Genomic DNA, 25,915 nt, shown 5'->3' on the forward strand with positions numbered 1-25,915 from the left:
AATAAGATTTAAATCAAATTTTGAGATTCAAGTTTAGTAATCGCGATCTCTGATTATATGTGAAAAGTATCTACTAAAAGGTATATTAAACAGGAAAAAATCAAACTAAGAAAATTATATTTAAATTTTATTCAGAATTGTACCATATTCAAAATTATATCACGTTTTCCTATAGAAGCCTACTTTCTAAAACTTTAGAGTAAATTTCATTGTAAAGAGTGAAATCTCATTCTTAAAGATTGAAAATTAACTCTTTTCAAGACTGGCTTAATTTTCATTCTTCAGAATGAGATTCCATTATAAAAAATTTAAAGAGTACGACATGTAGATACTTTCTACAGTTGTTGGGTTCACTGCAGAAGCTTCTGCGGCCACTGATTGAGCAAGAGGGCTGCGGTGGACAACGCGAAGCGCAAGGCGATCTCCCGCGCGAGGAATGAGCCGGCGAGTTGCAGATCCTCGGCGACGATGTGCAAATCTGACCGGGTTTCCCGCAGCCGCCGCAACATCTACCACCGCCGCAACTTCGGATAGTCGTTGTGCACGGAGATGGCTCGCACCTGGCCGACTTCCTGCAGACTCGGGGACGACAACAACAGGAACGCGATGGCATAACGCATACTGTCTTGACTCTGTCCGAACTAGGTGCGCATGATTCATTCGGCGCCGGTACGAGTCTTCCGCAACAGCAACCGTAACCCTGTGAACTCCTCCAGACGCAACACCGCGTGGAAATGTTGTATTATCAATCAGTATCTCGATTTTTTAAATTAAGGCTTAAGAAAAATCTTTATAATAATATTCAATGCATTTTACTTGAATACTTTCAATATGGTCATTAATCCTCCAGAGCTGATGATATATAGGTCTATTGGATCCACTCAATTATAAATCTTTGTTAAAAATGTCAAACAATTTAATTTTCTTTATGTTATATCTTTGATTTGGATTATTCTTATGAAAATATGCTAAGTATTCATTCTGTTTCATACAAGTTACGTCACTTTACAATAATCAGATTATGTTTTAAATTCGGATTTTAGAATTCTGAGGCCACAATCGAATCAGTCTTAATTTCAGAAATCTTTAGAAAATAAGATTTCTTTTTAAATTTCTATGTTAAAAAGTTCTCGTCCTCAAAGGATTCATTAATGTTAAGGATTAAGGTTAGAATTCATTAATTTTAATTAATATAAATTAAATGAATCTTACAGATCCGGTGTCAGTAATTTTATTACAGATTTTGGCATCCGGAGGATTAAAGACAAGTATGTGTGTGTGTGTGTGTATGTGTGTGTGTGTGTGTGTGTGTGTTGTAAATTCTTTTACAAATGCTAGATAATGTGCAAGTTCAATCTAACTAATCATTGACTAATCATTCTTTTTTTACTAACAGTATTAACCTCGCATAGTTTGCAGAGAAATTATAGATAATAAACATCGAAATGTCGACGTCTTAGTATAACAATGATATTTCACCCACTTTTCGCGTGCTTCACAGCAGCATCCACCGCAGCCTCCTCGCATGCGATACTCATTACGGCCGATCGAGTCTACGTTCTTGTGACTGGAGTTTGATAGATTCTCATTCCACATGGTATCATCTTCATCGTTTCTTCCTTTATTTCCAGCAATGCGATCCGTCGGACGGACGTCACCGTTACCGGTCCATTCTCCCCGCGTGTGTTCATCCCTCTCGACTGTCTGCTCGTTGATATTTTCTGACTGCGAACGCTGGCTTTTGTTGTTGTTGAAAGTGCGATCCGATACTCTACAGCGGATCTTCGCGTAATTGTTGATTCTCGGTGTATTTTCCGAGTATCCGTCGTCGCTCCTGCCGGTTAATGAGTCGTCCGCCTTCCAAATGTCGTAAAACGTCTCTCGCTCCTTGCTCTCGATTTCTCTCTCGTCGTTGCGACATCTGCTCGTTAGATCGTCATCCTGCATCGTGCGGCGACAACGATCATCATCGCCGTCGGTCCCAATGACAGTGGCGTCGCTGAAGGAGACCCGTCTGCGAAACGGCGCGCAGCGATTTGCTGTTAATGGCCGCGATGGACACAAGCACTTCCGTCTCGACGAAGGCGCGATATCCGAAGTATCAATGGCAGCGGTTCTAGACTCGCGGCAAGAGGAAGAAGACTCGCAGGCGGATACAATCACCCTCGTCCTTTCCTCGCCCGTGGTACTAGAAATATCTGTGCTCACAATCCTCAATTCTATCTCATTTGGCCGCTCACCACGATTGTGATGCAAGCAGTTACGTATATAGATACTATGTACAGGTGTGAATGACAATCAGACGCGATCGATTAAAATTATTCTCGCAACGTGATATATAAATGAAACAGCATCGAAAGAGTTGATACATGAAAAATAAAACGATAACGAGAACACCTTTAAACATGTTCTCTGGCTTTTTTATTCTTTTTTCTATATCGTGCTCAATGCAAATTAGAGTTTTATTTAAGAAATAAAAATATAGTCTTGGAGAACAATTTGAACGTAAACATTTCATGTGTAACAAAAAAATTTTTTTATAGTTTTATTAAAAAATATTTATTTCTAATTAATAATTTCAATGATTGTCCTTTAATTTAATTTTGCTCTTTTTATTATCTAAATGTTTAACACAAATTTACCCAGCTATAATATAAATATAAAGCATCCCCACAAAGTGATGTAAACGTTACATATCTAATAAAAAATAAATTGAAAAACAATTTTATTGAAAAATGATATTTATTTTTATAACAATTTTAATTTTTTTATTTAATTCTTCTTTGGCATTTATTACCGCCTTTTCCAAAAAAAGTAAAATGCAAAATATGAAGCTGCTTTATACTTGTAAGACTATATTCGTTTTTATTAAAAACTATGTTCAATGCTATAGAATATCTCACAATTTATAATCCTAATTCAATTATCATGAATATTTCTAATTAATAAAACATATATTCAGTCAATTTAAATACATATTAAATATCCTGAGATAATTAAGATTACACACTTAACATTTTACCTCAATTGATTTCGAGGACTGCTCATTCCTCTGGTGAAATCCGTGTTTTACTTTAATTAATGCGTCATTCTGTGATTATTTTCGTCGCCGCTGTCCTCCACAGGAATCAATTTACTCCAAATTTTCTTGAGACGCTTTCAATTGATCTACTCCGATTTCCGAAAGATACCGGATAATTCTTGTTAATTACCTCGCAGAACTGTTCACGTTATTGTTCTTGGCAGCTGGAAGTGACTCCGCAGATGGACAGATTTAAAGTCGACATAGCTTTTGCCTCGTAAATGGTTGATAATTAAACGGCCTACGCATAAAAAGTCATTTTATTTTACTTTACATAGATTAATTTGCCAAAAGAATAGTTTTATAAACAGATTAAGAAGGTCAAATCGAGCAGGTTTTAAAGGTTAAAACAGATCTAAAATTAAACTAGTTTATCAAATTGTCTTGGAAAGATTTAAACTAGTTTATATACATGATTTATATACAATGCTTGAGGAACGTTCCGACTATACTAAATTTTCATCAGCCTCAAATTACAATAATAAATTAAAAAGTAAAATTATAATGGTTAAAAACTTTGGATAAAATTCAAAGATAAATAATATATTTATAAATAAATTAGTTAATATATTTCTTTTTAATTTTAAATTATGTGGATTTGAATAATATATTAGGTGTTGGAATTAATTCGTAGCGTTTTTTAATGAAAGAATGTTATTTATTTCACATGAGCATTAAAAAATACATTAATGAAAGTACTTCCCATCACTTGTAAAACGCTACGAATTAATTCCAACACCTAATATATTTCTTATATTTTTAAGAGATTTTAATTTAACTTGTGCATACAATCAACTGAGTTTTCTGAATTTGGATGTTAACAGTTACTGCAGTTATCAAACAATTACTACAATCAAGATGAAACTTGAAAAAACATTAGTTATTCCTATTTATATTTTTGTTCTGAATAATAGATACTCTTCTTTTCCTATAATTTAAATTCTACGTATGTGTATAAATTATGAAATATTTCATCTAAATTACATTGAACTATAACTTGTATTTTCATACTTGATTATTCGATCAAAGTGATGAGGCACAAATAATCTAGTATATAAAATTAATTAATATATTGCGGATCCGATGTGAATGCAATGTGAATGCGGAAGATCGACCAGATAAAAATTAATTAGAAATTATATCTAAGCTACATGATATGATAAAAACAGAAATGTCAAATATTTTAGATAAATAATTTGAAATTTACGAATTAAAAATACAATTTAATCAGATAGTTTTTTCTTACTTAATTCTATTGGACTTTTTAAGCAGAGGACCAAAGATTGAAGATAAATTAAATATAAGTATAAAAAATTATGTGATAAATATGTTCAAAATATAAAAAATATTTTATGATATAACGATAAATGTAATTGTAAAATCCATTACCGTTATCAAAAAAATGTAACTACGGTACTGTTATAGTTCTAAAAAAAAAAAGAAATAACTTTATCAGTATAAAAAAAAAGTATTACAAATAACATATTATTTCCATTCCCTGATTATGAAGAAGGATAAAGTCTCAATGTGCTTTTTTTCTGTTTTTTTATTTTTTATACCTTGTTTTTTTGCCTCTCATCTCATTTTTCATTTTCTGTCATTCGAAATAAAATTTATTAACGAACTTTAGAAGAAACAAGAAATACGTGGCAAGAAATACAGTTGTTAATAGAACGATCGCAAAGATGAAGTAAAAGGCAAAACAAGAAATAAAGAGCATATTGTAGAATAAGTTTTAAATCATACATTATGTGCATCATGAAAAGAAACACACCCTTAATGATTCGCGAATTTAAATTTACTGTCGTTTACGCGGGAACGCAGTTCGAGATGGCGGTAACTTATGGGAGAAAATCGACGAATCCATGATTAACGAGGCGAGAAAATAATGAGCGTAATATTTTTTGCGAAAGAAACAACTCCGCCGCGAGTCGCCACTCTACGGATGTAGAACAGCTTCCGACATTTACCTACGAGCGGTCACATATATTCTCAAACATTAAACCAGACAGCGATATAATAATATAATTATCAAATTATTATATGAATGTTACTTCTTGAATCTATTTTACAGAAAAAAAATATACAATAGAAATAGAATATGATTAGGGCACAGTGAGTGCAAGAAATAAACATACAGGAAAAAATTGTTATAAAAGTCTTATTTGTAAAAAATAAACATTAATTAGGATTTTATACAATGAATACATTAAGACCTATATAAGAGTTTCGCGTGTTTCTGATCTCAGGAGATAAATTTCTCGACTATACTTTTTGTGAGTCAAATAATACAATTTTTCATTTGCATTCATTGTATTTATTAACAGTGCATGCAAGAGCAGAATATATCTGCCGAAATCAGGAAACCATTCTTTCATCATCAAATCATCTGATAATGACAATATATGTGAAATGTGGCCAAATAAATATTTATCGCAATTGGTGATAAATTAATTAGCAATTATCAGTAAACGAACATGACGTATTTCAAATCAAGTATCATATTTGTAATTGCAGTAACAAGGTATATTATAGTTTCATTATTTGTAATTTTATTATATATAAACATGAATATACATATAAAATTAATAAATACAATTTTATATTCTGTTTGTAATTAATTAATATATATTTTATAATTAATATATATTTTATAATTGTATTATATATAAAATATATATTAATTAATTACAAATAAAGTTATTTTTATTTAAAATTAACTCTCTATCTCTAATCAAGACATTTTTGGCACAAGTAAAATTTCACCCTCTCTGAAATTTTCCCGAAATAAAGGAGAGAATGTTGTTCCTTTTTCTAAAATCTATCTAATTATTAAAAAACATTTGGTAATATAATAGAATTGTTAAAAAAGTAATCCTAAACTTTTCTATATTTGTTAAAGATTTAGAACAGTAAAAATCTTGGACTCTCCAAATAGCACAGATTATTGCAATATTTCAGAAATATGTAGTAACATATTGCAAATGTAGTAATCATATTACGTTTGCTGCAATCAAGATAATTTTTAGATATATTGTATAAAGTTGGACAAAAAAGACTCAAACTGCAGACGGAGGTTATAAGATTTGAGGTTACACATACACACACATACATACGCACTTTCACACGTGCATATATAAAGTTTATCTTTTATAACATTACTTATATATATTATACAATTTTTGATAAAAAATATTTGATATGTGTGCAATGTGTTTGCGTTAAAATATACATAATATTCATTCTTTTACAATAATAATTCTAAAGACGTATTTAATTAAATTAAGTTGATAGCGCAAAATCAGCGCTCAAAATTTGCATAATCAGCGTTCAAAATTGTATAATCAGAAAACTTACCGATTTTATTCGATGTCTTCCGCGTAGATCTCGAATTTTGGACGGTTAAGTATCAATGATCTCGTTTTTCTGTACGAAAAATAAAACATAAATCATAGCGACCGCTAGAATTACAATTTTTGTGAGCTTTCGACTCGTGTATTCTCTCTCTCTCTTTCACGCTCGATTTCGATAGTAATGGATCTCGAATGATCGATATCGCGCGCAGCCAACCGCCAACGTCAGATGGCGAGCGGTGGAGTGGCAGCAGGTTGAGTAGGCAGTTTTTCCTCTCTCCGAGGGGGGAAACGCGAGGAAAGAGAGGTTAGGTTTGCTCGCGGTGATGGCGGCGATAAAGGGCCTGGGTAGGAATATTCCCTACTTAAGGCAACAGGCTGCGGCCCTGCTCGGTAATACCAGCACCAGCGTCAAATCCATCTGCGTGGTGGTGCTGTTCTCGTATTGCCTGTCCTTCTCCGAGGAGGCGATACGCATCCTGAGCGTGACGCCAGGTTACCTGCTGCCGCCGGTCTTCTGGTTCTGGACGGCCTTCACCTTTTGCTTCCTCGAGATACACTTCTGGGAGGTGTGCGTGGACGTCGTGACCGTCGGTTTATGTGGCAAGTTGATCGAGCCCTTGTGGGGCGCCTTCGAGATGATGACATTCTTCGCCATCGTCAACTTCGGGGTCGCAGTGCTCTCAGCGCTCTTCTATCTGTTCCTCTACATGTGCACCAACAACCCGGACATGCTCTTCAGTATACACATACATGGTTTGACCGGCTACATCGCAGGTACTTTCCTTTTACAATTGATTGCATGAACATTCTAATCGACTTGGTTCATTGCTTTGCTTGTCCATTGCCAGAAGTACAAAACACATAAATTGACGTAAATGTTTCACATTTAACAAAAAATAAATTAGAAAATAGTTTTACTGAAAAATATCTATTTTTACAACATTTTTAAAATATTTTATTAGTCACTTTTACCTTGTCACCTTACCTTGAGTTACTTGAGTTACCTATGCGATTTCTAGCATACAAGGATACAATTTAATACAGTGAATCCATTCTTGTTGTATGTTTGCCAATGTTAAACAAGAATGAAATGATTCACTGTGTTGTTCTATGTTTGCTCTAAACAAAATAGATATATATTTATGTACGCTTAAAATGAAATAGATGTATATTTAAAATTTGATGAAAGTAAGATAGAAAGTTTTAATGCAGTATTTTGAAGATCTTTATACTTATGATTGTATAATCACAGAACAGAGCTTTTGTTGATTAATCTTTACAGGTCGAAAAGCCATTATAGTATTGTAACACTGAAAAAATATCATATTTCCATAAAAGAAATACAAATGAAATAGTTATAATTATAACAAATCTTACTTAAGGAAAAGTTGTAAGATTTTAAAAATAGATCTTATCCTCTCTAAAGATTAATTTATAGTGTTATAGATAAAATTTTATTTTGGACTATTTTTACTACTAATAAATACAAATTCCCTGAATTAAATATGCCCTTTTTAAAAATATTTTTCTTAAGGGAATTTCATGGAAATGTATCTTGATACAGCTTTAAATAGAAATAATTACTTTATTCTACAGGAGTTGCAGTAGCAGTGAAGCAAATAATGCCAGATCATATCTTAATCAAGACACCCATTGGGAAGATCACAAATAGAAATATACCCTTAATGGTATGGATTGTGGGATTGACATTGTGGCTCGTTGGGTTACTAGAAGGTACTCATCCTACCATGTTTCTCAGTGGATTATTAATATCTTGGATATACCTGAGGTTTTATCAAAAACACAATAATGGTACCCGAGGTGATATGGCAGACAATTTTACATTTGCGAGGTAAAATTTTTCTGTAATTTTGATTAGTTTCTAGGATCAATGAAAAAATTGAATCCGATGATTGTCTTACTTGGAACTCTCTTTGCAGTTTCTTTCCAAATGTTTTACAACCACCGATAGCAGTAGTGAGTAACACTATACATGGGTTTTTTGTGCGTATTGGATTGTGCCGAAAAATAGTTAGAAGATTTGATATGTCCAACACACCACCTGGCTTAGTTATTAATCTTCCTGGTATTGATCCTCATGACAGTGAGCGACGCCGGTGAGTAGTTACGATAAAAATACAAATGCTGAAACTCAATTTTCAACTGAGTAAATATTTTGTCATTACATATTTTGTCATACATAGTATTCTTATCTTTCCGATCGATATCTATTTTGCAGGCAAATAGCATTGAAAGCGTTAAGCGAAAGACTAAGCAGAGATCACGCGAAACCTTGGCAACCGGACAGGACTAAGAAACACTCCCCAGTGCCTCCCGCGGTTTCCATACCGATACCTGAATCCACTACACCCAAACCACTCGCATCTCCACTCATTCCACAAGTCAGTGTCAATATACATAATCAACATCATCCTTCCAGTAGCAGTACGTGATTACACGAGACTGACTGATTTCAATAGATTTATAAATTACACTGAAAAGCTTCTAAAGAGTAATCATGAATGTAAGGCGCAGGCTTATAATATGGCTATATTCAATAATGGGTGCAAATCGCGTATATATAAATAGAATTTGTTATCACTGCAATATAATTTAAATCAAACTAAAATTTACCATTCTTTTTATGGTGTAAATACATTTAAATTTTATGAAAATTAATAATAATACGTATGATTAAATTCATTAAGAGTACTTATTATACACAGAAATTCTCATTTATTCTTATAATATTCATATGTTTAAACATAATGGAATATTATAGAAAATTTCCACATTGAATAGCTCATATAGTTTTTGAAACTTAAAAATCTCTTAAGACTTTAATGCCTAGTAATTGCTAATTACCATTCTTATGCAATGTAAGTTGCAAGTTTCAATCTTTCATTATTCCTATATAGCAAAGAGTTGATTTTCACAATAAATTAATTATGAAAACCTTTCCTGATTAAAAAGAAATTAATATACTGCCATTTATGAGAAATCAAATTACATGATAAGTAGAAATATGTCATATTTCTGTGATTTTATTTTTATATAATATTTATTTGTCTGTACTAATAATTAAAAAAATAACTTTTGCTATAAAATATCGCAATAAATTATGGGATCACTCCTTATTGATTATCATGCCATATTAATGCCAGTTTAAAAAAAGTATAAGTTCAGAAGATTTTTTTGCATTTGAGAGAAATCAATATTTATATCTTATGATGCTATTTTTCAAGAAATGAAACAATTCTTTGTTATACTAGATTGTATAAAAATGACATAAAAATTTAATATTTCCATAAAAAGGTGACCTTACAAGTTAATAGTGCCATATGATTAAAGCGCACTGTTTCAAAAATCCAATTATAATTAAATAGTAACGTGTAAAGATGCTTTCAGTGCATATACATAGCGACATAATTCTGTTAAAAAAACATTGAAGAAAGTGAACAGATTTCATTTTATTTAAAAATAAATTTTGTACTAATTAAAAATGCGAAAGAGATGGGGAAAGAGATGAAAGAGAGAGAGATGCGAATCTCGATGTTAACTTATACATATATACATATATTGAAATCAGCTAGTTATGAAGTCATGCAGAAAAAGTTCTGCACATTTACATTTCAAGTAAAACATAAATATATATTTTTTCAACAAATTGTTCTAAATCATTATAATCAACATAGAATATAACATTAATTTACTATTATCAGTTCTATTTGGTTTTTAATTTCTAAATGATTTTATACATGAAGATGTATAAAAATTCCAATTTAGATTGCATAACTTTATTTTGTACAGGATCGTTAATTTTATGTAAATGCGTATTTAATGTTGTAAAATGTATTAACATTTTTCATTTATTATATTCATTCGTATATACATAAACGGTATTACGTGGAAATGGAAGATAGTTTTAATAATAATTATAATGAGATATATATCTTGTATATAAAATTTCACGATACACAGACGAATTTGTAAATATAATAAAGATTGATGTAAAACGTAAAGGGAACAAGATATTAAAAAGGGGAAATGATTATATATAGCGATATCGCTATGTATAATCATTATACATAATGGAATGATATCAAGAGTTATTTTTATGTATGATGAGAATAAAATTTTGGAAGTATGTAATTGTGTGTTCTGAGCAATTTTGGTCATCTATTTAACGCAATGATATTGACAAATCTTTTAAGTACTTTTATTGAGTATTTAGTCAAATGATATTTATTACACTATGTCTGAAAAATGGAAGGCCAAAATTCATTGAGTGTGAATGATGTATTTGTTGAAGAAGCCTGTTTTAAGAATTTAATGTAATTATTACATGCATATGTACATGTTATATACACACATACACACACATAAATATACGTATATACATATATATATTATATATATATATATATATATGTATATCAATTTTGTACATAAGTTACAATCGTTACAATCTGTACAATATTAAATTCTACCGATAAAATATCTGTATTTACTTCATTACCAATACATTTTAAAACCAATATGGTCGAAAGGAAAAGAGTAGGAGATTCAGGAAATCCTTAATATTTGTAAATATATTCCAAATATTAGAATAATTAAAAATTCATAAATCTTTTATCAAGGGATATAATCTCATTATTATAATGTCTTGTACCAAATATATACAAGTATATTATATATAAACTTCTTTTGATAACTTTCTTAAAATAATAGATATTTTTCAATTCAACATTCATCTTTATGACGGGATGCCATAATGCTTCAAAAGAACATAACAAATATTGCTTCTACTTTTATCGAGAAATCTTGACGAACATATATAATAACTAAATCAATTTTATTGTAAAATTAAAACAATGTTATTTATCAGGTATAAAACATATTGACAATTGTATAATATATAAAAAATAATATAGAACACACATCATATAAGCATCTGATGCAGCTACATCATTTGTATATACAATATAGATTCGATCCTGAAAAATTGTGGATTCTTGAAATTTTGTACTTTTTAAATAATACATTTTAATAAAATACATAAAATACTTTTAAATAAAATACATAATAATCATAGCTTCAAATTTAAACGCTTATACAATATACGCTCTATATGATAAGAAACATTTTAATTTGATATACATTTAAAATGTAGACTCGTTCACACAATAACGATATAAATATTGAAATATGAAAAATGATACGCTTGTGTATATACATACATACACACACACACACACATATATATATATATATATATATATATATATATACCCGCGCAATAATAGATAGGATATCATTTTTATAATTCAATATTTACCGTAGATCATTGTATATTATATTGGAAATTATATACATATACATTTATGTAATGTCCCCAAACTTTTCTTCATAAGGGATTTAATAAATAAAGCCCCAATAAGCTGTTTATGACAATCAGTACAACATTTTTCTTTTTTCATTTTATTGGGGTTATCAGATCCCTTCAGAGAAATATAAGAACATTAGATTCAGACCGAGTAATCTTGGATATATTTTTATAATTTGTTTCTTATTTAAATTGAGAAAATGTTTCTCCACTTAAAAATATATATAAAGATAGGCTCAAACTCACATTTTTCACGTCGACTACTCTACCACCAAATTACAACATTCGTCTTTCTTATCTATAAAACTGCTGTTGATGTTGCGACCATTGTGACTGTGGTGGTGGTGGCGGTTGTTGCTGAGACGGTGGTGGACCGTATTGAGGTTCCTGTATATAACCAGTAGGGGATGGCCGTATGGAGGTCGGTGCCGACGATACGTACTGTTGCTGCTGCTGCGGTGGTGGCGGCGGCGGCACATAGGACACCTGAGTGGGATGTTGCGGCTGTGAATAATATTGTTGTGTCGGCTGCGATACTGGCGGTGGCACATTATATCCGCCGTAATTGACTGTCGGTGGTGGCGGCGGAGGCGGTGGTGGTGGCGTCGGATAATAATGATGACTCTGTTGCGCGTGAAGATCGTGCGTAGCTAGAGACGTTGTATCTTGGATCGGTACTGTGATGAGATTGGTTCGCATAGGAGCGTTATTTGGAGGCGGTGGTGGCGGTGCAGTGCTTTGCGCATAACTCTGCATCGACATCATTGCTTGCTGCTGCTGCTGCTGCTGTTGTTGTTGCTGCCTATGTTGTCGATGTTGTTCCAACGTTGGTTGTTGATTCACCAGTGAGTTCACACGAGGATCGTTACCCATGATCGGTTGAACCATGTGAGACTGTACAGATTTAAGCCGTGTGTTTTGTATCTGTACGGAAGATACCTTCGTTAGCTGTGACTCCATCTCTGGTTTAGCGTGTACATATTGCGGAGGATCAACCTGCATTCCTTGGACTGGTTGAGGTGGCGCCGAAATATGCCGATGGTTAATGTGAGCCTATATAATAAATTAGAAAAAGTGTTAAATTTATGTCAACACATCTGGATGTAATAATATTTTTAGGTCGATATTCATAGCCATTTCTTATATTTAAGTGTCTTAAATATAGTCTTAAAATATCACAAACCAATCATAGGATGGTATTTATAGTCAGATGTTATAATATTATATATTCCAGATTGTCTTAGATTTGATCCTATATAATCTTAAGATTCCATTCAATAAAACGATTGTATAGCATCTCAATATCATACTCAAAATTTTAAAATACAAGATTGGACTATAATACCATCCGTAGAATTGTATTAGTATCTTAACAGAAGTAATAAAAGTAAGTCAATGTTTTTTTAATCATTAAAAGGACCAAATTACTATGAAAATAAAGAGATAAAAAATACTTTATTAATGTAAGAATATAATTATTAAAAAATTAAAAAATTCAGAATCCTATCTTTTACACAAGAAATATAATCTAAAGATAATTTAATAATCTAATTAATCTAAAGATAAAAACAGTCTATGACTTAGTACTTCTAGTGTTAAGACTTAAGAGGTTACTTAAGACAGTCATGAAATAAAGATGATTATAAATATCAACTTGAAAGATTAAATTTTATTATCTCATTAATTATTAATCACGCGAAAATTTTCCTGTGTGTTTATAATGTACAATTTTATCAATATTTTCATTTACCTGCAGATCTCGTTGGCTCAGGTATGTTCTTCTGCAACCAGCATTTCCATATCTTGTCCCACCATGTGTACACATGAATACAGTACCCAGACCAGTTTGCTCCACTCTAGATACCTTCTCCATGCAACGAGGGCAGACTTTATCTTCTCTCTTGGCACAAGAAAGGCAGAAAACATGTTTGCAAGGTATCTGAAAAATATATTAAATACATTAGGAGCAAAAGTTAAAACCAAAAATTAGAAAGATGTGTCCGCGTGAGAATGATTGATTCATAATCGATGGATTTTGAATTTAATCGCGAATCTCAGCTTATGAAGTGTCGTGATGGATGACTTAACGCTCGGTCTATGAACTAGCAATCCATGGATCCAGGTTCAATCCCATCCTAACACAACATTTTTTCTGCATTTAAGCTATGCTCTATCTATGAGTTAGAACCTCAACTGAGATTTAGATTAAGGAGCACTATTTATTATATTGATATCCCTCTGATTAAAAAGATAAGTTTAATTAAGTGTATGCAATATTTAAAAATAAGTTGACATTTTGTTACTGGTCAATTTGACTATACTCATGGAGTCAAAGGCCAATTAAAAAAGAAGAAAACTCTCAGCTTAAATGTTTCGCTTTGAAGATTGTGAGTGAAGGAGTATAAGAGGTGACATGCATTGTATCAAACTCAATAAGATTTGATACAAGAAATATGAATTTCTTGGTCCATTCTAATAACAAAACATACCATACGGCCATAGATGAGAATAGGCTTCAAACATTTGTCACAGCAATGTATCATAGGATTCAGTACTTTCTCTCCTATAAGATTCACTCGATGGTCCCATCTCAAACGCAGCATCGGCTCAGGTGGTCCACGATTGATGGTCGTGAAAGTCGGTGCTTCTAGCTGTGATATATCAGCCTCCAAGTCGAATTGTTGCTCAAGAGAAGGTTGCTGAGTCACGGGAGGTTCATGTTCGTTCTGCTCCCCACCAGCTGTTTCTGCAGAAGTATCCTCCGTTTGTTGCGAAGTCTCTTCTTCATCGCTTTCTATAACCTGCAAGCAATGCATAAATATTTTATATTAAATAAAAATTATTAAAATAACATTACTTTACATTTAATTACAGTTCAGATTAATATATTATATATAAAAATCTGCTTTATATACAATATCTACAGTATCAGTGAATGCAATATATGATATAATCAACTATGATAATAAAATAATACATATATATTCTATTAAATAATATGACAATATCATTATTAAGTATTGAATTGCTTAAAATATTTATATATTATTACATTTAAATCGCTTTGCTACTTTTATATAGAAGCTTTTAGTACTAATTCAGTATAATGTAAGTAACTGAATTTATTGTGTATAAATATAGATTTCAAAAAATGGATTATATTAAAGAACAATATTCAATTCAATGACGAATTCAATAAACAGAATCTCAGTTATGAAGATGGCTTCATAATATTATTTGTATAATTTATTAAAGTTAGTTTTATAAGTAATTGTATAAGCCTCTATCATTTTATATAAATGTTATATTGAGGAATAAGTTGACAAATGTATTTGCACTGATTTTTGGATGTAATATTTTTGATCTAAAACTGATTTACCTTAACTTGCTTCTTGGATCTTCCTCTGGAAGCCCGACCCCCTCGGGTACGTCCACGACCTCGGCCACGAGCTCTGCCCCTCATTCTTTTACCTCCATTCTCCTCCATCCCTGAAATCAATACATTATAATTGGATTGCTGCATGCTTCAATATCTCAACAAATTTTGTTATAAATACAAATCAATTCTTCTTACAAGAATTTATTTTTTTAAAAACAAAAAAAAAAGAAAATTATCAATAATTTATTCATGCATTATTTGTAGTTAATCAATGAAACGCAAGTATTCACAAATATAATTTTTAAAGATAATTAGAAGATAAAATTTAGGAATTAAAGATTGAGAACGATAAAATATACATTCTGAATCTGAATCTGAATCAGAAAAAATTTTCATATTGTCGATTTAGCTTCTTCTTGCGAAATTCCTGGTATTTCGTGATCGGCAATTGTGTCTCAAATGAAACGTTAAGGTTATGTTCTGATCGTTACTCTAGCACTTCTCGAGGATAAAGGGCGACGAAGAGCAAGACTGTCACTGGCGATACTCACAATTGATATTTGACGATTAAATATTTGTTTTGCCTCGAGCCGTGAAAAAAATGTTTTCACAACATGTTGGCAATACGCGCGACTCAACCTTGCGATACAATCTTATAACATTGTTGATATGTGACTAATGTGACATGTAATAAACGGATTATCTTTCAGGCGCATGGGTGTTCAAGTTTGACACCACAAGAAAGTTTCTCTCTGCCCGTATCAAGTGCGCGATGTAAACTAGGCCAGTGCATAAGCAACTAATCAGAATCTTTCCTTTCCTCCCATTCCATAAAAAAGAAGAATTTTGATTGGTTGATTTCCTTAGCTCGAATCTACAATAAATTTTTAAGCTTTAAGTCATAAGGAATGGACGAATCACAATCATTTATTCTCCTCGTATTCGACTATAGTTGGTCAATTTTTTACGACTTAAGATTTAAAACACTAGAGTACAGTCAACGCGATGCTACAAACGCTTTGAAGCGTTTTTTAATTGGTCAGTTTGTAAAATTCTTTCTTCTAATTGGTCCATCAAATACTTCAAAGCATTTGTAGCTATACTTTGACCACAGCCAAGAGCGATTGATGCTCACAAGTGCTGTAAGCGCCAAAGCGAACGCATTGTGTATGCGTAGCTATGGGTGTGGTCTCATTATATATGCTTTGAAATATTTGATTAATCGGAAGAAAGAATTTTACAAATTGACTTATCAAAGAATATTTCAAAGCACTCGTAGCATCACGTCGACCGTACCCAATGTCCCCGTCCCCGATGATCTCCATGGACCCCATGTGATGTACGCATTCGTTGCCGTGGAAACGATATTACGCCGGAACGCGGATCGCAGGGTCGTCTACGATGATTGTGACGCCCGTTATAAATAATTATGTGAACCTTGAAATTTCCGACTAACTTTATAAAATGATCTCTACGCGTATTTGCGACAACGACAATTAGAAAAGGATAAAAAGTATATTAAAGTTGATATACATTGGTAAAAATTAATAAAAATGAATATAAATTACGACGAGCGGAATCAAATAGAACGTCTGACAATGGACAACATCGTTCCGATTGAGAATCTCGTTTATTGTCATTCCTACGGCACTGAACGTAGTTGTACTCCCAATACTGTGAATCAAAAGGGACGCGCGGCGGCAACAATAACGACTCCGCTGGAACAAGTGCCTTATCAATCTTGTGCAGCGGTGCAGCGATATCGACGAAGATGTCTTGTTGCGCCGGTAGCAAGAACGAGGAACGGGTCGAGCCGACACGAGTGCGGGGATGCACGGATGTTTTTTGGCTCTGCTTCTTCATAGCGTTCTGGTTTCTTATGGTATGTACGTAGTTGACGCTGTGTATATCTGATGTCATGCATTAATTTCTTTCCTTTTTTTACGTAACAGACGCATTTGTAACAATATTTTGGCATTTGAAATATATTTCGGAGTATCTGAAATACCGCTGATTTTATCGAGAATATAGTTTCTACAAAGTGTTGTTAGAAATTTTATTGGTAGCAGGATTGATAAAGACTAATGTTTTTTAAGAATAAAACATATTGTGTTTTTTCTTAAATATGTTTTTAATGCTTCAAATATACTTTAAATAGTATCAAAAAAAACATTTAAAATATATTAAAAACATCAATAAATGTTTTAAACGTTTAAAACAGGATTTTTATCAATCCTGATTGATAGAGAAGCTACAGATTTAATACAAAATCTATGTCAATATCTATCTAATCAATATCTATGACATATATGTGTATGTTCTTTGTAGCTATAAACTAATATACATTTATTGTACTTGAAAAGAAAAAAATTAAATTTCAAGTTTATCAAAAGTGAGATAGCAAGTTTTAGTGCCACGACAAAGAACAGGCTATTGCAAAGTGCCAATAGAGATATAGAAAAGTTTGTTAGTAAGATGCAATGGTAGATTAATAGCTAAAATTAAGCAAAATTTGCTTACTGTATAATTGCTATACAGGTTATATACATATATAGGAATCTGTGACTTGCTATTAAGATTGACGATAATTAACTTGCAATTAGTAGTGATTTATGATGACATAACAGTTATACTGATATATATATATATATATATATATATATATATATATATATATAAAACTAGATATCATTTCCATAGTTTATTGAAAAAGACATTTTTTCATTTTAGTCTTTATAAATAAACTTAAAGTTTATTATAATATAATGCAACAATTTATTTGTTTACAGATCTTGATTGCTGCTTTTGCAATAGTCTATGGCAATCCTTTACGGCTCATAAATGGATACGACAGTTTTGGGAACACATGTGGCATGAAGAATAATCCAAAGTTTGGCAGCATGGAGCTTTCTGGACAAGATACCAGCGACAAACCGTCAGTCACATATATTTCTTCCTAATTGAGCCAAAGCATTCATTCCTATGACAATACTTCTGCAAATAAATATGTTATATTTTAGATACTTATTCTTCTTGGATATAAATAATGTTACGCAGTCATTGAAGATTTGTGTGAAGAAATGTCCTGACAGAATTTTGCGGACAATGGAAGATATCTGTAAATTTTACAAAGAGACAGGATCACAATTGTGCCACGATAGACCAGGCGGTGATTTCAGTGCGTGCAATAGCGAGAGTAGTATATTCAAGAACGGATCTTGCCCTGAACGACCGGTTTACCCCAGTATATCTGTTTTAAATCGATGTATCCCTAAAGCAGTGAAGGAAGTGAGCGAAACAATAATCTCAAATTTATATGGCTTAATCAATTCGTGGGATGTTATTGAACAGGTTCTGGGAGACTTATGTAAAACCTGGAAGCAAATTCTGACATTATCTTTTGTTGCCTGTGGTAAGAATTTAGCATACTATTGCATGATAACATATATAGAAGCTATATATAGAGTGTACTTAATTAATCTTTTTGTTTCAGTTTTATCACTCTTTACAATAGCTATTTTTCATTTATTGGCAAGTGTTGTAACATGGATTATAATCGTACTTGTGAGCATTGCTTCCACAGGTAAGTTGCATTTTGCAACTATAAACTTACAAGGAAATTTAGTTTCTTAATAAATGTATACATGTCATAAATTAGCTTATAAATAAACAATGTTTGCAGATAATGAATAAATAGATATCAATAAGTGTATGTGCGCTTTTCGCAGAAAGGAATTACTATTAAAATAAAAACACAAAAAAAGTTTCTCAAGATAATATTTTTATGAATTTGTAATAATTGTTTAAATATTGTATATCTATTGTTGATCAATGATTGTTGATTAAATAAACATAGAAATAAATTACGCTATTAGCTATTTGAATTTGAAAATGCACATGTACTTAGAAAATTGAATACTTACCTTTCTAAAACTTTTAGTGAATCTCATTCTGAAAAATAAAATCTTACTCTTAAAGATTAAAAATTTCCCATTCTTTTTATAGCTTAATTTTCACTTCTTAGAGTGAGAGCTCATTTCAAAGAATTTAGAGAATAGCTTTGATTAGTAAAATCAAGGATATAACATTTTTATTCTACTATTTTTTAGTTTTGAAAATGTACATAGATGCTATGAACATATCTGTATCTTTATATTTTAAAGAATTAGTTTGTAGCATATAAAATTGATATAAAAAATAGTTTATAAATGTTATATTTGTGTTTCTATCTTTTTTTAAATTATGTATATGTCTATACAAATTATCATAGATAATAAATCCCAAAACTTATCTTATATTTGATATATTAAGCAGATTTTATTGCAAAAAGTAATAATGGCATATTTATTACAGCGGGTACAATTCTTTTATGGATGACATATGTTGATATTAAAAAAACCTTAGACAAAACTGATCCAAACCAACTTCTTGAAGAAGCTGTCAGAAATGAAAGAGCATTTCTTGCATTTTCCATTATCGCTACTATTATCACTGTAAATGTTATTCTATAATAAAAAGGATATATATTTATCTTTTACACATAAATATATATAAATATACTTATTAACTTTATTATAAATAATATAGAATTTCTTTTCTTATTCTTTTCATTTTACAGGTTATTTTACTGTTTCTTTCATGTATATTACGCAAACGCATCAATTTTATGGCGGCACTATTCAAAGAAAGTGCAAAATGCTTAAGAGAATTGCCTGGCTTATTTTTCCAACCAATCTTAACATTTATATCTTTGATATTGTTTTTTGCCTTTTGGATATTTGTAATTCTTTGTCTTGCAACAGCAAGTAAGTATCTTACTTACAATAAATGTAATTGAAAATCGAGCTTATTTTATGATCATGATAAGTAAATTTCTTATGCTTTATTATAGATTATCCTGAAACAAAATCAGTACAAATGTATAAAAATACTATATTTGATCCTGTCAACTTAAGCTCGGTTGGTGAAAACGCTCCATTAATTGAGGAAAAGAAGATCGATTTTTCTCTTGATTCTTTCAAAAGTAATTTATTGTTTCATATGTATATATATATGTATGTGAAAAAATGCATGTGAACACATGTATATCTTGGCTGTGTTTCAAAATTGACTTCCAGCGAAAATCAAGAGACAATAATATCTCTGCTAAGACACGCGCAGTCTACAATTTGTGTTACGTACATTATAGATTTTCAACATTGGCAATGTAAATTTTGGAGCATAGCCTTATAATTAATAAAGAAAATGAAATAAATTGAATTATTGAACATTTCAGCTTTTACTCTCGTAGAATATGTTGATGTGACTTGGGTGAAATACATGTGGTGGGTATATCTTATAGGATTGATATGGACATCAGAATTTATTGTTGGATGTCAAGGCATGGTAATATCAGGTTCTGTTGCTCACTGGTACTTTAGGTAATATTTATAATAAATTGGTGTAAAATATTTGTATAGACATATTTATATTCAATATGCTTTAATAATGACTAATTTCTCTCATTAGAGATAAAAACGCCAGCTCATTTCCAGTATGTTCATCCATAGGACATTTAGTTTGTTATCACATGGGCTCTGTAGCATGTGGATCACTTTTGATAACCATGTTTAAGTTACCCAGATTGATTTTAACATATTTGTATGCCAAGTAAGTTTTTTTGTAAAAGAAAGATTCAGATGTTCATCATTTTTTATCAAGGATTTTTCGATTCTTGATTACATCCTTGAAAATATGTCATCTTTTTATTTTACAGATTCGAAAAAACTAAGGAAACATCTCCATGTGCTCAGTGTGGTTTAAAATTCTGCATTTGCTGTTTCTATTGTTTGGAAAAATTCATTCGCTATATGAATCATAATGCATACACTGTTGTTGCTATAGAGGGTACCCACTTTTGCAATGCAGCCAGAATAGTATGTTCTAGTCTTAAAGATTTTATATCTATCTTTATAGAGATTAAACAGTAGAAATAAATAAATAAATAAATAAATATAAGGATATATTTTATAATAATGTGCACATTTTATATAATAAGATATAAATTTTTTTTATATTTTGTAATTTCTTTAAGGCTTATGCAACACTCGTCAGTAATGCTCTTCAAATAGCAGTGATCAATGGATTTGGCGATTTTATATTGTTCCTGGGAAAGTGTTTCGTTACAGCTGCAACCGGAAGCATCGCATTACTTTTTATGAGACAAAACCCGGAGCTACATTTTTACGCTATCCCGATTTTTGTTATTTGCGTTTTCTCGTTTTTCATTGCTCATTGTATAATTTCCCTTTACGAAGTAAGTTAAACACACACACACACACACACACACACACACACACACACACACACACACACCAACATATTTCATGAGAATAATTTTTATTAAATGATATTTATAATAATTTATAATAATTTATTATTTTAGACTGTTATCGACACGCTATTCTTATGTGTATGCGAGGATAAGAATTTAAATGGTGAAAATGGAAAGTGGCGTCAGTCTGCATTAGCACAAATCGGAGCCTCTAGCAGTAATGCAAACGGACAACAATCTCACGAAATGACACCAATAAACGGATAAGTATCCGATATTTTAGATACATCTTTTTTATACACGTTTTTGTACACATATTTTTTTATATGATAGAATACTTTTGCATTTTATCACTAATAAGATTAATAAGAGTACATTCCTTTCGTTCACGCGTGCAATATTTGTATTGTTATGCAAACAATAATTTTGTCTCGAGTTATTTTTATAATAACTAAAAAGAAATATTTAAATTATTATATGAAAATATGATTCGTTCATATATTTTTAATATATTTTTAATATATATGAGATTTATATTAAAATAAGAAAAGTATATTATAAATAAGCGAAATACTTTTTGTTTAATTATGTGTGATTTCATAATATCAATTTGTTTTTTCTCATAGTATTTAAGAATGAACTCATTTCTTAAGATTACAGGTCTTCTTTTGTGATAAATCATGCCAGAATATTCTGAATTATTAGTTATATTTTATGCTATCTCAAAAAGATATTTGGAGATGGTAATCTTGATTAACATGTAAAATTATATTCGTAATTGCAAATGTTTTACTATTTGATAATATGAACGAATTATGATTATAAAACAGAAAATAATGTGGTGTCAATTAATTGCTCACTTTAAGATAGAGTATTTTTAAAAACCACTTGTATTTAGCACTAACTTTTGATTTAACTGCCAGATTTTAAGATATTACAGAATATTTTACAATTCACTAGAATCATTGAAAAAGAAGTTAGATTATGATATTATATTTTATAAGAATTTTTCATTTTGTGGAATATGTTTACTCAGTTATTTACTCAGTACTAAATATCTAATTGATGAATAAAGATAAAGATTAGATTAGATTTTTCTTTTCTCTAAACTTTGTATCATTGAAGTGCCATTGCACAAATTGAAAATTCTGTGTCTTAAGAATATTGCTTGTATAATAATAAGGGAATAAGAGTAATCATATTTTTAAATTTTAAGCATACATATAAAAAAAAAGCAAGTGCAAGTCAATAAAGCTATAAAGTACAATTATCATTTACAAAAAAACGCATTCTAATGCAACAAAGTGCAATTATTTGTAGTTCAAAAAAATGTCGACACATAAAATATGGATTATTTATTATACTAATGAAAAGAATTGTTCCTCTGCTAATTGCAAATGAAAAACCTATTTTCTAAACTTTACATACATAAGTTTCATTCCTTCCAATCAAAAAGTTTGAAATAAAATAATTAAATATCCAATTCAAACACTTAGATAATAAGAGGCTTTTATACTTCGATGTACAAAATATATATTGTTAGATATTTTAATACAATGTATTAAGCAAGTGCTTGTGCGAGATAAATTAAAATATATATATCTAATTGTAAGTTTCTAAGATATATTTAAAGTATTTTAGATTGATATAAATTTGTGTTAATAAATATAACATATTAATGACGAAGTACAAAGCAGTATGATTCAACATATTCTAAATATTCAACGATATTAATAATATATTGTATCGTGTTGTAATAACTAATATTAAGAAATTATATTTTTTTTAAATTACACATATATGTAAAACATATGTTCATGATTGAAAACATGTATTAATAGCTTTGAATTATTTTATTATTAAACTTGAATAATTTGCGGGCACAATACTTGTAAACAAAAGGCAATTCAAAATTAGTTATGTACTTAATAACATATACTTAATAACATATATGTAAATATATATATATGTACATGAGATTATTTAATTAATTCTCATGAAATTATCATATAAACGATGTAAGAACTAGAAGATTTTTTTATACACTTTCCTCTTTCTTTATATTTATTTTAAAATTCTCATTATGTTAAAGTTTTATTTAATGATAGATGTTAAATAATTCCATCGTACAAGAAAAAACATCTCTCATTTATCATATTAAAAATATATTTTATTAATGATATTACAAAATAATATTCATTTTATCTTCTTCTTTTTTGAAACTTCTTTTTTGATTTTACAAATTTTGCTTTTTTAACTTTTTTAGCTACCACAGGTTTCTTTTTTATCTTTTTCACTTTATTTTTCACAAGCTTTTTTGTATTTTCATTTTTATCCATCTCAAATTTTTCTTCGATTTCCATTGCTTTTTCCACTAAGTCACCCTTAAATATTTCATCTATGGGATTAACTGCATAGGATAAGTCAGGTTTATTTGCGTGTCGTACCATTTTCTGTTCCACTCTATTTATATATTTATTAGCAGCCTTTTTTGCTAATGATTGACGAAGCTAAAATTTTTTATAAATTATAAGAAATATTATATAAATAATGCAAAAAACAGATCAATCATAATATGCATTTATCAAATATAAAATAAGACTGTTCTATTACCTTGGCAGGAGAAATATAATTGGGATTTTCCCATAAAGTATTATTGCCGAAACTTCCACTAAATATCTTGACTGGATTCAAAACAAATCTTGGACCAATTTCGGTTAATGCACCATCCTCTGTTAAAATTTGGAAGTTTCGGAACCATATCCTGTTGTCTACAACAGCGAATGTGTATACATGATCGAAGAACGGTTGACTTTTAGGATGATGATTTGGTACACTAAAAATCTGTGTCAGTAATTCCTTCAAGAGATTATAATGCGCATGTGTGGTGAAATGTTCATCAAATGATAATAAGGGCCGAGATCCTCTCAAACAATTTCCTGTCATCTTCAACTCTCTCATTGTATAAACTATAAATAAGTTTAATGTGCGATTATACAAATTATGTATTAATGTATGTGTCGACTCCATATATATATATATTAAAAATTTATTAATTAGGTATAATATTTACTGTTTTCTATGAGAAATTTTGCACTTGGACCAGTGGGTACATTAGCGAACCACATGTAAAGATCCCGCTTCATTCGACCTTCAAACAGGATAGCTTTGTTACAATTCTTCATTTCACATATCTCGTTCACTACTTGTAAACTCTTAGTGCGTTCCATCTTGCATTCTGAACGGTGATGTGGCATCAATTTTTTTAAATCCTCCATGAGATGTCGATGCCTATAATTGATGCCTCGAGTAGCAAATACCAATACCCGTTGTCTGTTGATCCATTTCACCTACAAGAAAAAAAATTATTCCAATTTTTCTTTTCATTAAACAAATGTATAAAGAGTAACAGTAAAGATTAGATTATAGAAAACAGTTACAATAATTATTTTTTTTTAAATTACTGACTTAATTGATTTTGGTTAAACATGTTTTTTAAAAAGAAAACATTGATATAATTTATATGTGATTCTTTTTCATTAATTAGTACTTTACAATATTAATTATACTGAGTAATTAGTATAGGTTATTTAAACCTTTTTAGCGGCAGGTTCATCTGCCACTTTCTTTTTCGGGTCATCTTCTTTCTCCACATTTTCCTTCTGCTTTCTCTTTAATGTTTTCTTCGCCATTATAAGAACAAACGAAATAAATAATAGCAAAAAAGATAAATAAGATTCTCTAATTACACTCGTAGTAGAACTATTCACAAGATTCACGTGGACGCACGGCTCACGAATTTAAAAGAAGAGGTCTGTTCTTTTTGGCTGAACTTTTGCACCAGTTCATCTTTTATCCTCTTCTTTTTTGTTGGAGAGAAAAGGAAAAAAGATGAACTGGAGGAAAGAAGAAGAGAAAACATGAACTGATGCAACAGTTCAGCTAAAAAGAACAGGCCTTATTTCACTTCAACTTATTACCACCATATGCATCAGTCAAGTAATGCAAGCATAAAGAACAGACTTAAGGAGTGAAAATTCGGGGGATGAAAAGATTGAAAATGAGCTTGAAAAGCGGCTTGCGGGGAAAATTGGAAGTATTGACTGTATCACGATACATGCACAAATTACATATGTATGTACATTTTATTTTTATTATGGAAATTCCAATTATAATATTTCATTTTATTTTGTTAAACGGACGCTGTGTTCCAAAATTTATTGCCAACACTGAAAATCTATAGTGCATGTAACATAAACTCTGGCCATCAGTGCTCTTTTGATTGATCCGCTATTTTCTAACCATTCGCGTTAATCGGAGCAAGATAACACATAACACATATCTTTTTCTTTAACAGATAACACATATCTTTTTCTTCCTCGCGCAGAACGAGATAGAA

At 30.5% G+C, this 25,915-nt stretch overlaps 5 protein-coding genes across 7 annotated transcripts; 2 read left to right on the forward strand and 3 right to left on the reverse strand.

The window, feature by feature from the left end:
- Positions 1-716: 716 nt before the first annotated feature.
- LOC105148671 (uncharacterized) lies at positions 717-6,578 on the reverse strand. Of its 2 annotated transcripts, none has more exons than XM_011060531.2 (3): positions 6,440-6,578; positions 3,023-3,323; positions 717-2,188 (listed from the first exon to the last, which is right to left on the reverse strand). In XM_011060531.2, exons 2-3 carry the CDS (start codon positions 3,046-3,048, stop codon positions 1,399-1,401), a joined length of 816 nt encoding a protein of 271 aa, XP_011058833.2. In that variant the 5' UTR covers positions 3,049-3,323; positions 6,440-6,578; the 3' UTR covers positions 717-1,398. The 2 variants fall into 2 exon arrangements, 1 of the variants encoding a protein (XP_011058833.2); XR_015547078.1 differs by having other exon boundaries at positions 2,081-2,198.
- A 183-nt stretch (positions 6,579-6,761) lies between these two features.
- LOC105148673 (transmembrane protein 115) lies at positions 6,762-10,936 on the forward strand. Its single transcript, XM_011060533.2, has 4 exons — positions 6,762-7,212; positions 8,035-8,290; positions 8,379-8,555; positions 8,678-10,936. The coding sequence occupies exons 1-4, from the start codon at positions 6,762-6,764 to the stop codon at positions 8,889-8,891; spliced, it is 1,098 nt and encodes a 365-aa protein (XP_011058835.1). The 3' UTR covers positions 8,892-10,936.
- A 338-nt stretch (positions 10,937-11,274) lies between these two features.
- Positions 11,275-15,934, reverse strand: Hakai (E3 ubiquitin-protein ligase Hakai). Of its 2 annotated transcripts, none has more exons than XM_011060535.2 (5): positions 15,755-15,934; positions 15,204-15,313; positions 14,314-14,625; positions 13,575-13,763; positions 11,275-12,877 (listed from the first exon to the last, which is right to left on the reverse strand). In XM_011060535.2, the coding sequence occupies exons 2-5, from the start codon at positions 15,309-15,311 to the stop codon at positions 12,119-12,121; spliced, it is 1,368 nt and encodes a 455-aa protein (XP_011058837.1). In that variant the 5' UTR covers positions 15,312-15,313; positions 15,755-15,934; the 3' UTR covers positions 11,275-12,118. The 2 variants fall into 2 exon arrangements, with proteins under 2 accessions (XP_011058837.1, XP_011058836.1); XM_011060534.2 differs by lacking the exon at positions 15,755-15,934 and adding an exon at positions 15,563-15,732.
- An 891-nt stretch (positions 15,935-16,825) lies between these two features.
- Positions 16,826-23,547, forward strand: Ctl1 (choline transporter-like protein 1). The gene is made up of 12 exons (XM_087412602.1): positions 16,826-17,085; positions 17,993-18,138; positions 18,224-18,615; positions 18,697-18,786; positions 19,557-19,696; positions 19,822-20,008; positions 20,095-20,226; positions 20,479-20,623; positions 20,712-20,852; positions 20,959-21,118; positions 21,277-21,498; positions 21,628-23,547. The coding sequence occupies exons 1-12, from the start codon at positions 16,975-16,977 to the stop codon at positions 21,781-21,783; spliced, it is 2,022 nt and encodes a 673-aa protein (XP_087268728.1). The 5' UTR covers positions 16,826-16,974; the 3' UTR covers positions 21,784-23,547.
- A 117-nt stretch (positions 23,548-23,664) lies between these two features.
- On the reverse strand, positions 23,665-25,478 carry LOC105148718 (ribosome biogenesis protein BRX1 homolog). Its single transcript, XM_011060603.2, has 4 exons — positions 25,113-25,478; positions 24,590-24,866; positions 24,130-24,485; positions 23,665-24,026 (listed from the first exon to the last, which is right to left on the reverse strand). Exons 1-4 carry the CDS (start codon positions 25,206-25,208, stop codon positions 23,718-23,720), a joined length of 1,038 nt encoding a protein of 345 aa, XP_011058905.2. The 5' UTR covers positions 25,209-25,478; the 3' UTR covers positions 23,665-23,717.
- Positions 25,479-25,915: the final 437 nt, after the last annotated feature.

This window comes from Acromyrmex echinatior, chromosome 13 (assembly GCF_024713525.1).
Source record: "Acromyrmex echinatior isolate Ae372 chromosome 13, ASM2471352v2, whole genome shotgun sequence".
In the NCBI taxonomy this organism is placed as follows: Eukaryota; Metazoa; Arthropoda; class Insecta; order Hymenoptera; family Formicidae; genus Acromyrmex; species Acromyrmex echinatior.

Bases quoted from the DNA above. Each gene is read 5' to 3' on its own strand.
- LOC105148671 (XM_011060531.2), bottom strand. From the start codon at position 3,048: ATGAGCAGTCCTCGAAATCAATTGAG. The intron at 2,189-3,022 runs GTAAAATGTTAA...AGATATTTCTAG, and splicing joins AGTCCTCGAAATCAATTGAG to TACCACGGGCGAGGAAAGGA.
- LOC105148673 (XM_011060533.2), top strand. From the start codon at position 6,762: ATGGCGGCGATAAAGGGCCTGGGTAGGAATATTCCCTACTTAAGGCAA. The intron at 8,291-8,378 runs GTAAAATTTTTC...CTCTCTTTGCAG, and splicing joins GACAATTTTACATTTGCGAG to TTTCTTTCCAAATGTTTTAC. The intron at 8,556-8,677 runs GTGAGTAGTTAC...TCTATTTTGCAG, and splicing joins CATGACAGTGAGCGACGCCG to GCAAATAGCATTGAAAGCGT.
- Hakai (XM_011060534.2), bottom strand. From the start codon at position 15,599: ATGAAAATTTTTTCTGATTCAGATTCAGATTCAGAAT. The intron at 13,764-14,313 runs GTATGTTTTGTT...TATATTTTTCAG, and splicing joins TTCTCATCTATGGCCGTATG to ATACCTTGCAAACATGTTTT. The intron at 12,878-13,574 runs GTAAATGAAAAT...TTTATTATATAG, and splicing joins TGAGCCAACGAGATCTGCAG to GCTCACATTAACCATCGGCA.
- Ctl1 (XM_087412602.1), top strand. From the start codon at position 16,975: ATGTCTTGTTGCGCCGGTAGCAAGAACGAGGAACGGGTCGAGCCGACA. The intron at 18,139-18,223 runs GTCAGTCACATA...GTTATATTTTAG, and splicing joins CAAGATACCAGCGACAAACC to ATACTTATTCTTCTTGGATA. The intron at 20,624-20,711 runs GTAATATTTATA...TTCTCTCATTAG, and splicing joins GTTGCTCACTGGTACTTTAG to AGATAAAAACGCCAGCTCAT.
- LOC105148718 (XM_011060603.2), bottom strand. From the start codon at position 25,208: ATGGCGAAGAAAACATTAAAGAGAAAGCAGAAGGAAAATGTGGAGAAA. The intron at 24,486-24,589 runs GTAAATATTATA...ACTTATTTATAG, and splicing joins AAAATTTCTCATAGAAAACA to TTTATACAATGAGAGAGTTG. The intron at 24,027-24,129 runs GTAATAGAACAG...AAAAAATTTTAG, and splicing joins ATTATATTTCTCCTGCCAAG to CTTCGTCAATCATTAGCAAA.